The sequence below is a fragment of the Sus scrofa genome, chromosome 6, assembly GCF_054392235.1.
Source record: "Sus scrofa isolate SSC_HxYL_T2T_F1_AM1 chromosome 6, Sscrofa_HxYL_maternal_Yorkshire_Landrace_v2.0, whole genome shotgun sequence".
Taxonomy (NCBI): Eukaryota; Metazoa; Chordata; class Mammalia; order Artiodactyla; family Suidae; genus Sus; species Sus scrofa.
In genome coordinates this window covers 12,802,537-12,814,520 of record NC_139388.1, presented here as the reverse complement: position 1 = coordinate 12,814,520, position 11,984 = coordinate 12,802,537, and the positions used below count along the sequence as shown (strand labels likewise).

The window sequence follows — 11,984 nt, the reverse complement described above, 5'->3', positions numbered from 1 at the left end:
GTAGGGCGATTTTCAGGTCACGCTCGGAAGTCCCGCCTCTTCCGGGGAAAGGGGCGCACACTGTTAACGCGCAGCTGTCGCGCAGGCGCATTTGGGGCCAGCAGCCGCGGCGTCTGGTACGTTACCTCAGGCAGTGGGGCTCCGTGCGCCAGACGCTCGTTAGGGGGCAGCTCTTCCGCTGCGCGTTCGCTATGGCGGAGGCAATGGATTTGGGCAAAGACCCCAATGGGCCTACCCATTCGTCGACTCTTTTCCTGAGGGAGGATGGCAGCTCCATGTCCTTCTACGTGCGTCCCAGTCCGGCTAAGCGCCGGCTGTCGACGCTCATCCTGCACGGCGGCGGCACCCTGTGCCGGGTGCAGGAGCCGGGGGCCGTGCTTCTGGCCCAGCCCGGGGAGGCGGCGGCCGAGGCCTCGGGCGACTTCATCTCCACGCAGTACATCCTGGACTGCGTGGAGCGCAACGAGAAGCTCGAGCTGGAGGCCTACCGGCTGGGCCCGACTCCGGCGGACGACCAGGCCCCAGAGACGAAGCCCGGGGGGCAGGCCGGAGGCGGCGCCGCCGCCGCGGAGTCCGAGCCGCAGCCGCACGCGGGGCGGATCGGCTTCACGGACGCGGACGACGTGGCCATCTTGACCTACGTGAAGGAACATGCCCGCTCGCCCAGCTCGGTCACCGGCAATGCCTTGTGGAAAGCGATGGAGAAGAGCTCGCTCACCCAGCATTCGTGGCAGTCCCTGAAGGACCGCTACCTCAAGCGCCTACGGGGCCAGGAGCATAAGTACCTGCTGGGGGAGGCCCCCGTGAGCCCTTCCTCGCAGAAACTCAAGCGGAAAGCTGAGCAAGACCCCGAGGCTGCTGATAGCGGGGGTGAGGCCTGTCGCTGGCACCTGCGCGGCGTGGGGGCGGGGGCGTCGTTCCTGTCCCGAGGGGCGACCATGTTGTGTCTTTGGTAGCATCCCCCGCCCCGCCCCCCTGTGACATCCGGGTAAAACTAACACCATTTTCTGATCTTGAATTCACTTTTCCAATAGGTGGGATATTGACGGGGTTCGCTATTACAAAGGTACAAAAAGAGTATATGGAAAATTCTCCCCCTTTTCCTGCCCATTAGATACTCTCCCCCGCCCCCACCCCCCACCCCGCGAGGCACTGGGGAACCACCTTCTTGGGTATCTTTTCAGAGAGATTTCACAGACTCCTTTTTAAAAACAATTCTCCAGTGTTTAAGGAAATTCAGCATAAGCCCTGCCAGACCAGTTTATTGTAATGTCTTGGCTGAAACAGATGCATATTCACATAGAAGGTTCTCAGCAATTGGAAATGGTTTTTTAGTTTCGCTCAGGTGAGGTGAGTTTCTAAGGCAGTTGAGTTGAATGTTGGGACTCAGGTGTGGTTAGGATACAGCAAAGCTGGTCAGATGCTTCACTTCTGATATAAGGGATATTGACAGTTGAACCTGACCCTTTTGTTCAAAGAGGCATACTTCTTCCCCACTTCCCTATTCTTATGTGGCTGTTGCATCACAGGTGAGGTCTGGGGAGGTAAAAACTGTTCCTCTTGTTTTGGTTTCGGTAAAAGTGACATTTGAAATTCATTCAACAGATATTTGAGCTTGAGACACTTATCTTGCTGGGATAGAAACACTAAAACTCCCTGCTTAAAATGCTAGTTTAGTGAGTGCTATAGAGAAAAATAAATCTGAGTAAGGGCTGAAGAGGAGGTCGTTTTCTGCAACGTGGGAAAGGAAGTTACCTATTTTAAACTGATACTTAAGCACAGACCAAAGGAAATGAAAGAGCTAGCCAGGTGATTATCTGAAGACGGGGTGTTCCAGGCTTAGAGAATGGTAACTGCAAAGGCCCTGAGGTGTGTACTTGTAGCAACAAGAGACCAGTGTGGCTGGGATGGAATAAAACAAGAGAGAGAATTCTAGGAGAGCGGACAGGCTATGTGTAAAGGAGATCATGTAGGGCCCTGATTTTTAAATTAGTAGTATGGAGATGTCTAGTAGACCAGTCAGAACTTGGGACTAAGTAAGCTGAATTCTTTCTTTTTTTTTTTTTGTCTTTTTAGGGTAGCATCTGTGGCATATGGAGGTTCCCAGGCTGAGCGTCAAACTGGAGCTGCAGCTGTTGGCCTACACCACAGCCACGGCAACATGGGACCGAGCTGCCTCTGTGACCTACAGCATAGCTTATGGTAAAACTGGGTCCTTAACCCGCTGAGTGAGGCCAGGGATCGAACCTGCATCTTCATGGATCCTAGTCTAGTTCATTAACCACTGAGCCATGAAGGGAACTCCTTTTTAATAGTAGCGTGTAGGTGGTCCTGAAACCAGGAAGACTAAGAAAAAACTTTTATGTATTTGATTATTTTAAATTTATAGCTTCTCATGATAAAGTCAGAGAGCAAACTGGAAAAATAGTACCAGTACATTGAAACAGAGTTCGTTTCCTTAATGTCCAAAGAGCTTGGAGAAGATAGTAAGTAAAAGAAAAACTGGTAGAAAAGTGGGCAAAGGAAATGAAACAGAAAGTTAGAAGAGGAAATAAATAAACGGCTACTAAACAAATGCAGAGATGTTGTTTAAATTAAAGGAAGTTAGACCCTGAGCAGAGGACCAGTACACAGACTGTCTGGACTTCTGACCCATGGAAACGTAAATGTGTGTGGTGGTGTTTTATAGAAAAGTAAATCAGAGCAAGGCAATGTCACATCTATTAGACTGAAAAATTAACAAAATGAGTAACATTCAGAGTTAATGATATGTATATGAAAACAAGTACACCCCTACATTGTTAATAGAAGGAAAACAGTACAGTTTCAATGGAGGAAATTTTGACACAATCTGACAACATTTAAAACACATGTTCGGAGTTCCTGTCGTGGCGCAGTGGTTAACGAATCCGACTAGGAACCATGAGGTTGCAGGTTCGGTCCCTGCCCTTGCTCAGTGGGTTAATGATCCGGCGTTGCCGTGAGCTGTGGTGTAGGTCGCAGACACGGCTCAGATCCCGCGTTGCTGTGGCTCTGGCGTAGGCCAGTGGCTACAGCTCCGATTCAACCCCTAGCCTGGGAACCTCCATATGCCGCGGGAGCGGCCCAAGAAATAGCAACAACAACAACAACAGACAAAAAGACAAAAGACAAAAAACAAACAAACAAACAAACAAAAAAACCACATGTTCCCCGTAAACCTAAACCGTGTATTGCTTCTAGGGATTTATCATACAGATAATACTCGTTTTTTTTTAACATGAAGAACTTTATTTATTTATTTATTTATTTGGGGTCTCTTCTTGGGCTGCACTCACGGCATATGGAAGTTCCCAGGTTAGGAGTCTAATCAGAGCTGTAGCCGCCGACCTAAGCCACAGCCATAGCAATGCCAGATCCGCGCCGCATCTGCGACTTAGACCACAGCTAACGGCAACACCGAATCCTTAACCCACTGAGCGAGGCCAGGGATCGAACCCGCAACCTCACGGTTCCTAGTCGGATTCCTTAACCACTGCACCACAATGGGAACTCCCCAATATACTCTTAAGTGTAAAAGAATACAGTAGTGAAAAGTCTCCCTGCTCCATGCCTCTCTCCTTGCTTCTTCTCCAGAGACAACCACAGTTTTTGTATGGTCTCCTACCTTCGTCCTTTTTGCTCACCATAACACCGCACTAGACAGCAGTTCTTCCTGCAGTTTGCTTTCTTTTTTTAACAGATCTTGAAGCTTTTGTGTGTTTGTTCATTGTTTGTCTCATTCTTGTTCGTTGCATGTTTCATTATGTGAGCCATGTGTTGTTTCCACTTTTTATTATAGAAAATTTCAAACATTTCCAAAAGTAGTAGAATGAACTATATTGCGGGTACCCATAACCCAGCTTCACCTGATTATAGTTGTGGCCAACTTTTTCGTCTGTACCTTTCATCCTGGCTTCTGGGGTTATTTAGAAACCAGTGCCAGGCATCATCCCATTTTATCTATTTTAGCCTATATCTCTAAAAGAAAAGGCTTTTGTTTTAAGCGTACATAAAATAAAATTGACTTATTTTGATACATGATTACATATTTTAAAAATTAGAAAAAAATTTTATTGTAAAATATACAATTTTAGCCATTTTTAAGTGTTCATTTCAGTAGCAATAAATGCATTCACATTGTGATGCAGTCATCACCACCATCCATCTCTTGAATGTTTTTGTCCTCCAAAACTGAAACTTGTACCCATTAAACACGAGTCTGCATTCTTCCCTTCTCTAGCCTCTGGTTGCCATGATTCTGCTTTGTCTTTATGAATTTGATCTCTCTGTACTTTGTATAAGTGAAATCCTAATGCTGTTTGTCCTTTTGTGTCTGGCTTATTTCACTTAAGCTCATGTTTTCAAGGCACATCTATGTTGTAGCATGTGTGAGAATTTCATTCCTTTTTAAGATTGGATAATATTCTAATACCACATTTTGTTTATTCATTTTTCTGTTGATGAACAATGTTGTTCCCGCATCTTGTCTATTGTGAGTAATGCTCATATGGTTTGGGTGTACTAGTATCTATGTGAGACCCTGCTTTCATTGTGGGGGTTGTATATTCTCAGAAGTGAGATTGCTGGATCATATGATATTTATATGTTTAGTATTTTGAGGAGCTGCCATCCCCTTTTCCACTTAAATGTTTTAACACATGTAGATTTATATAACCATCAGCAGTGGGAGGTCCCACTGTGGCTCAGCAGTAACGAATCCGACTAGTAATCGTGAGGCTGCGGGTTTGATTCCTGGTCTTGCTCAGTGGGTTAAGAACTGTGGTGTGGGTCACAGACACGGCTTGTATCCTATGTGGCTGTGGTGTAGATGAACACCTGCAGCTCCAGTTCAACTCCTGGCTTGGGAACTTCCATATGCCGTGGATGCAGCCCTAAAAAAAAAAAGGAAAGGCCATCACCAAAATCAGGATACAGAACAGTTCATATAAAAAAAAAAAAAACTCTGTTGTGGGAGTTCCCGTCGTGGTGCAGTGGTTAACGAATCCGACTCGGAACCATGAGGTTGCAGGTTCGGTCCCTGCCCTTGCTCAGTGGGTTAACGATCCGGCGTTGCTGTGAGCTGTGGTGTAGGTTGCAGATGCGGCTCGGATCCTGCGTTGCTGTGGCTCTGGCATAGGCTGGTGGCCTGTTGGTAGTCAGTTTTTGTTAAGTGGAAAAGAGCAGAGCTAAATCCTCAGAGAACAAAGAGTAAAAGGGAAATAGGATGTTTAACTTTAGGAGGCCCTCCTTTTTGTAGATGGTATATTGTGGTAGCCCCCCCTCCACCCCAGCTGTCTTGAGCCGGGTCTCACCCAAGGCCCTTTTGTCTTAGGCTGGCACCCAAAGACTGATTCTTTGGGGTTATGACATTTTGGCTCCCTTGTCCCAAATTGGTCAACTCTGAAGGGGCTCCCTAGCTCCACACTTTTCCATGGTTTCAGTTGAGGCCTTGTTAGAACTCTTCCATAGCTTCACTTCTCTGCCAATTTCTGCTTTCTTCTCTTCAGCAGGAATTTCTCCAGGAACAATCCCTAATCAACACCTTACATCTTAATCTACATCTCAGAATTTGCTTCCCAGAGAACCCAATTTATGGCCTAATTTTGTTAATGTGCAAAATCTATCAATACAAAGCAAAAGATGAATTAGGCTTGAGTTTTTATTTTACATATCAGAACCTAGGAAAATTGCCACCATTTTTTAGTGTAATTTTTCAAAAGAGTAGACATTTTCTTGTTTGTTTATGTTTTTTTTTTGTTTTTTTTGTTTTTTTGCTTCTTAGGACTGCACTCTCGGCGTATGGAGGTTCCCAGGCTAGGTGTTGAATTGGAGCTGCAGCTGCTGGACTACACCACAGCAAGGCCAGATCTGAGCCACGTTGATGAGGCCAGGGATCGAACCTTTGTCCTCATGGATGCTAGTCAGATTTGTTTCTGCTGAGCCATGACGGGAATTCCAAGAGTAGAAATTGTTGAACATGCATGTCTTATGTTTTTCTTACCCTTCTGATCAAAAACAGTGTCTGCTTATAGGAAAAAATTGCAGGTTCACCCTGGCCCAGAGTTCACTGAGCGTTGACTATGTTTTTGGTTATTGTAAAAGAATCTTAATTCTAATCTGGTGGTGTTCTCTTTAATAGAACCACAGAATAAGAGGACTCCAGACTTGCCTGAGGAAGAATTTGTGAAGGAAGAGATTAAAGAGAATGAAGAAGCGGTCAAAAAGATGCTTGTAGAAGCTACCCGGGAGTTTGAGGAGATTGTGGTATGTTGTCTAGATTTAACTCATATGTTTTTCATAATCCATTGTCCTCCTTTGAAATAAGTCATCCCATCTGTGCTTTTTACACACTTAAGGCCTAGAAAGGTGAGAAAGAAGTTCACGACGGAGGAGGAAAATGGAAAGTGGGACTGATGTAGCTTCCAGGCTTGTACCTTTTAGTTTTTGGTAGGACAAAAGATTGGGGAGATTTTTTTTGTTTCTTTTTTTGTCATTTGTCTTTTTAGGGCCGCACCGGTGGCATATGGAGGTTCCCAGGCTGCTAGGGGTCCAATCGGAGCTACAGCTGCCAGCCTACACCACAGTCACAGCCATGCCAGATCCAAATGACATCTGCAACCTGCACCACAGCCCACGGCAACACCGGATCCTTAACCTGCTGAGTGAGGCCGGGGATCAAACCCGCAACTTCAGGGTTCCTAGTTGGATTCATTTTTGGCTACACCACAATGGGAACTCCTGGGAGAATTATTTTTAAACAGTATAAGGCACCTCATTTTGAGTACTTTGATCTCAGTGTAATTTTTCCAGTCAAGATTATGTATTTAACTTTTAAAAATGTTTTTATGCTTCTCAGGTAAAAGTAATTTTTAAAAGAATTTGGAGTTCCTGTTAATCATCAAGCATTGTCTCTTTGACAGTGCAGGTTTGATCCCTGGCCTCGTACAGCGGGTTAAGGATCCTGTGTTGCTAAAGCTGCGGCATAGGTTGCAGCTATAACTTGGATTCGATCCCTGGCCTGGGAACTTCCATATGCCATGGTTGTGGCAAAATAATAATAGTAATAATAATAATTTATCAAGCGATTTCAGGTCTTTGTATACTTAAAACTTTATTGAATTTTTTAGCTCTTCCATATTCACTTAATTTCTAATACTTTGTTGGTATCTCATATTTAATCATAGTTATAGAGAAAGATAACCATAAAAGAATGAGTAATAAAAAAACACTGTAATTTGTGCATAACTTCCCTAAGAAGAAGGATCTTGTAAATTAACTTTTCTTACTAACACCAAGAAAAATGGTTAGACCTCAGTCTAAAACAGAAAAATAGTTGAAAGTTCATTTAGTTAAAAAAATTTTTTATTCATTTACTTTTGTCTTTTTTAGGGTTGCACCCATGGCATGTGGAAGTTCCCAGGCTAGGGGTCGAATCAGAGCTGTAGCTGCTGGCCTACACCACAGCCACAGCAATGCCCGATCTGAGCCACGTCTGCACCCTGCACCGCAGCTCACAGCAATGCTGGATCCTTAACCCAGTGAGAAAGGTCAGAGGTTGAACACATGTCCTCATGGACACTAGTTGGGTTTGTTACTACTGAGCCACAACAGGAACTCCGAAAGTTCATTTAATTTAAAGTTGGTTCATTTTTTTTATAAACTTTGAAGAACTCTCAACAACCCTCAAACATGGCCTACATAGGTCTCTTCTCACATAACATGCTTCATAATGTGCCTAAATGTTGTGTAGTGTGGAGGGCGTAATATAGTCATACAGGAAGGCGTTGGTGAGCATTGAGCATGTAGTGGTGAGCAAAATAGATAGAATTCCTGCCCTGTGGAGCTTATGGTCTGAGAGTGAAGTCATATTTTAAACAAATAACCCAATGATGGAGTTTCCTGCATGGCTCAGTGGGTTAAGGATCTGGTGTTATTCCTGCTCTCTGGTTACAGCTGTGGCACGGGTTTGATCCCTGGCCTGAGAACTTCTGCATGCTGTGGACGCAGCCGAAAATAGCAACAACAAATAATCTGATGTGTACATGTGTACACACATATACGTATGTGTATGCACATGCATACATTTTCTTTTCTTTTTTTTTTTTTTGTCTTTTTGCCATTTCTTGTGCCTCTGCTGCGACATATGGAGATTCCCAGGCTAGGGGTCGAATTGGAGCTGTAGCCACCTGCCTATGCCAGAGCCACAGCAATGTGGAATCCGAGCTGCGTCTGCAACCTATACTACAGCTCATGGCAATGCCGGATCGTTAACCCACTGAGCAAGGGCAGGGACCGAACCCGCAACCTCATGGTTCCTAGTCGGATTCGTTAACCACTGCACCACGATGGGAACCCCATTTTTTTTTTTTTTTTTTTTTTTTGTCTGCATACATTTTCATAATCAATGTAGCTTCTAGTCTGTTGGAATACCATATTTAATTTTACATACATGTACATACAGTACATGTATACCTCTTCAATGCCCCCCCTTGCCATATCAGATACATACATGTATATACATATTCATACAGGTACACAGATATCCAGCATGGATAAAGGTAAGGAGGAATATAGCACATTAGGGGAACTGAAGGAAGTCCATTGTGATCGGGATGAAAAGTGCAAGAAGGTGGTAGTTAGGAGTGACCAGATGTTGCAAGAGTGAGAGTTTGTGACTTGGTAATTAGGAACTGGTCATATTCATCACTTTCTTTAGGTGGACGAGAGCCCTGATTTTGAAATACACATAACAATGTGTGATGATGATCCACCCACACCTGAGGAAGACTCAGAAACACAGCCTGATGAGGAGGAAGAAGAAGAAGAAGAAAAAGTTTCTGCACCAGAGGTGGGAGCTGCCATTAAGATCATCCGGCAGTTAATGGAAAAGTTTAACTTGGATCTGTCAACAGTTACACAGGCCTTCCTAAAAAATAGTGGTGAGCTGGAGGCTACTTCCTCCTTTTTAGAGTCTGGGCAGAGGGCTGATGGATATCCCATTTGGTCCCGACAGGATGACTTAGATTTGCAAAAAGATGACGAGGGTACCCGAGATGCATTGGTCAAAAAATTTGGTGCTCAGAATGTAGCTCGGAGGATTGAATTTCGAAAGAAATAATTGGCAAGATAATGAGAGAAGAAGAAAGATTTGATGGATAAGGTGTTAAAATTTGTGACTGTTGAACTTCAGAGATTTTTACATTGGAGCCGACACTTATCTTTTGACCAATGCTGCTGTTGCTCTATGAGTCCTAGATTTTGTAGCCAAGTAGAGTTGCGTAGGAGGATAAAAATAAAAGAAATTAGATTTATTTAGAACTGTTCCTGGCAGTGTGTTTATGAAAGGAAAACCAGAGAGAGGTTGGTCTACGTAGTAGTAATCCTTTTCTGGAATGAAATCCCTGCTATCTATATTGGTGGCAGGAGCTAGTGACAGTCAGAGGAGGAAAATCCGATGGGTCTTTTCAGACAGTGAATAAAGAGCCTTATGTCCTTTGGCAGAAGCTCCTCTAGATGGTTACAGAATCCAGATCAATCTGGAAATGTGAACGGAGTTCTCTTGTGGTGCAGTGGCTGAAGGATCCGGTGTTGTCACTGTAGTGGCTTGGGTCCCAGCTGTGACATGAATTTGATACCTGGCCTGGGAACTTCCACATACTGTGGGTGTGCCCCCCCCAAAGCTAGAAATGTGGAGTGATTTAATCACAAGGCCTTGAACATGGACTGTCCCAAAACCTTGCATTCCCCGGTGAGCTCTGATTTCTATAGACTCCTTTGAAAATCCCATATTCCTTTTGCCATGTTAATATTTGGTGATCCTGTTCCTTGGCTGTTCTTTTCTTTGAGTCTGTGTCAGTTCAGTCTCTAGCATGTGTTTCTTTACCTATTGTCCTGTTCTGTTTAAAACATACACAAAAACTCTATAGAGTCTCGAGAAAAGTCTTACTTGGTTACCAGTTATGTGATTTTATTTATTGAGGATAGTTGTGTGCTAAGAACTGTGTTAGATTTAAAAATTAGAGGATTAATTCCTCTTTGTTGTGTTGCTTTCATTATTAAAAATAAATAGAACTTTGTATATGAGTCTTCACAAAGTGTTTTCTTTGAATGTATTCACAAAACCTTTTAGATATAAAACTGTAAAGGAACTAACGTTTTTGGCTTTTGGTAATTAAAATCAATAAAGGATTTTAGAACTAGTAGGCCGTTAGAAGGAAGCTATTTCTTCTGGATGGAGCACAGAGACGATCCGTGTCAAGGACTGTGAAAGGTGGCATAACAAGGTGAACTGCTGAGAGCCAAAGGGGAGAGAAGCCAATAAGGAACCATCAGGTGTGTAACAGAAGGTATCAGTGCCCACCCCAGATCCCCCAAACACTCACCATTCCAGCACATGCCTCCAACAGAAGTCCTACTGCAAGTACCCACCTGAGGTTCTCTCTGCTTGAAGTTTGTGGAGTTAATCCCCCTCGGAGCAGCTTTCAGCTAATGGCAAATGGGCATCTGAGGATGCATACTCAGCTTCTTTGCTGACCAGAGAAGTGACGGCTGATTATTTGAGTTACCCCTTGAGTGGGCAGTGGTTTCCATGCCATCTTTCAGTGGCCACCTTTAGAAGAAAGCATTGCCCACAGTGGTATCAATGCCCCTACATAGGCTTCCTTCTCTTATTTCACACCCCCATTTCCCTAGTAGTGCGTTCTGGAATCATCAGTTACACTCACGTTCTGTCCTTAGAGTCTGCTTCTGTGAGAACCCAGCTTACATCAGAGCATTTAACCTCTCCCTCCTTCGCAGGTTGGAAGGATACAACACACACCGAGTAGTAACTAGCTCACTATAGTAATGATTCTCAAGTGGGGACTGGGAAGGGCTGGGTGATGGATATTTCTGTAAAATGTGTTCTTTGTGACCCTAGGATGAAAATCATTGCTTTCGGTGTGGAATGGAAATGTCATCTAGCTTGTCTGTATCTTAGTAAAGTTGGCCTTACAGAGCTAGAAACTGCAGTTTTCTCAGTCATGTGCAAAAGGGTCTGTTTTATTATACCCAGACTCCCAAAAGACATGCTTAAACCAAAACACACATCAGCCTGCGGTGCTCATTATAAAGCAGTGATTTTGAAGTATCTGGTTTTGTAATTTCTTTGGTCACTTCATCCCTTGGGCTGGGATGTATGTGGGGAAACAAATTATCAGAAGTATTTTCAGGAGCACAAGTATAAGCACAGAAAATGAATTGGATCTTAATGGGTAATAGCATTGAGCTATGGCTGCACCTGCTCCAAAGACCAGCTTTTCAAGTCTTGAAGTCGAGATACATCTGCCTTGAGCTGCCAGCTTCTTGTTCTTCGGGTGTTCTTTCCTCAACTTCATGAGTCTTGCTTTGCTTTTCAGCTTATGATCCGGGAGACATCATTTCACCTCTTGAGTTCTGGGCCTTCTTCACTGTTCCCTCCTGGCTCCCCGTTACTCCCTCCAGCTTTTGAAATTTTCTACGCCTCACATAACCTCTACAGCTTCATTAATAGCAGAAACATTCTATTTTCTCTTTTTCTGCAGCAGTGGTCTATGTTTCTGGTGTTGTTTTCCTCTGTTCCCTATTCCATTTAAGTGGGTGCACTTGAGTTTTAGAACTTTAAGCTGCTCTTTGAATTGTTCTGATTCGTTCTTGCTTTGGGACTAATTCTCTTTGCTGAGTTATATGTCCACCTGGCTGTATCGATAAGGTACATATCATTGCATGCAACTTAGAAAACCTAGCTCTATCGCCTTAATCTATAAGGTGATTTATATCTTACATATATAATGAGAAATCCTGAGGTAGCAAGTTTTTTCACTCTGCCATCCTTGGTTTGTCATGTCAGCTGCTCCCCCTGTGGTTGAAAGGTGGCTGTTATGGCTCCAGTAGCAGAAGAAGTGTTCCTTAAGTGTCTCCTCTTGTGGTGGGCAGCCTTTCTCAAA

General features: G+C 44.0%; 1 protein-coding gene across 4 annotated transcripts; it reads left to right on the top strand.

Annotated features, from left to right (window-relative positions):
* Positions 1–147: 147 nt before the first annotated feature.
* TERF2IP (TERF2 interacting protein) lies at positions 148–10,104 on the top strand. 4 transcript variants are annotated; one of them, XR_014805431.1, is made up of 3 exons: positions 148–2,228; positions 5,051–6,285; positions 8,738–10,104. XR_014805431.1 is itself a non-coding variant. In XM_003126857.4 (3 exons), exons 1-3 carry the CDS (start codon positions 192–194, stop codon positions 9,137–9,139), a joined length of 1,206 nt encoding a protein of 401 aa, XP_003126905.2. In that variant the 5' UTR covers positions 148–191; the 3' UTR covers positions 9,140–10,104. The 4 variants fall into 4 exon arrangements, 1 of the variants encoding a protein (XP_003126905.2); XM_003126857.4 differs by having other exon boundaries at positions 148–870; positions 6,161–6,285; XR_014805433.1 differs by lacking the exons at positions 5,051–6,285; positions 8,738–10,104 and adding an exon at positions 2,935–4,178.
* Positions 10,105–11,984: the final 1,880 nt, after the last annotated feature.

Excerpts from the sequence above, each read along its gene's own strand:
- TERF2IP (XM_003126857.4), top strand. The coding sequence starts at position 192 with ATGGCGGAGGCAATGGATTTGGGCAAAGACCCCAATGGGCCTACCCAT. Across the intron at positions 871-6,160 it reads CGAGGCTGCTGATAGCGGGG|AACCACAGAATAAGAGGACT; the intron begins GTGAGGCCTGTC and ends TCTCTTTAATAG. Across the intron at positions 6,286-8,737 it reads GGGAGTTTGAGGAGATTGTG|GTGGACGAGAGCCCTGATTT; the intron begins GTATGTTGTCTA and ends CACTTTCTTTAG.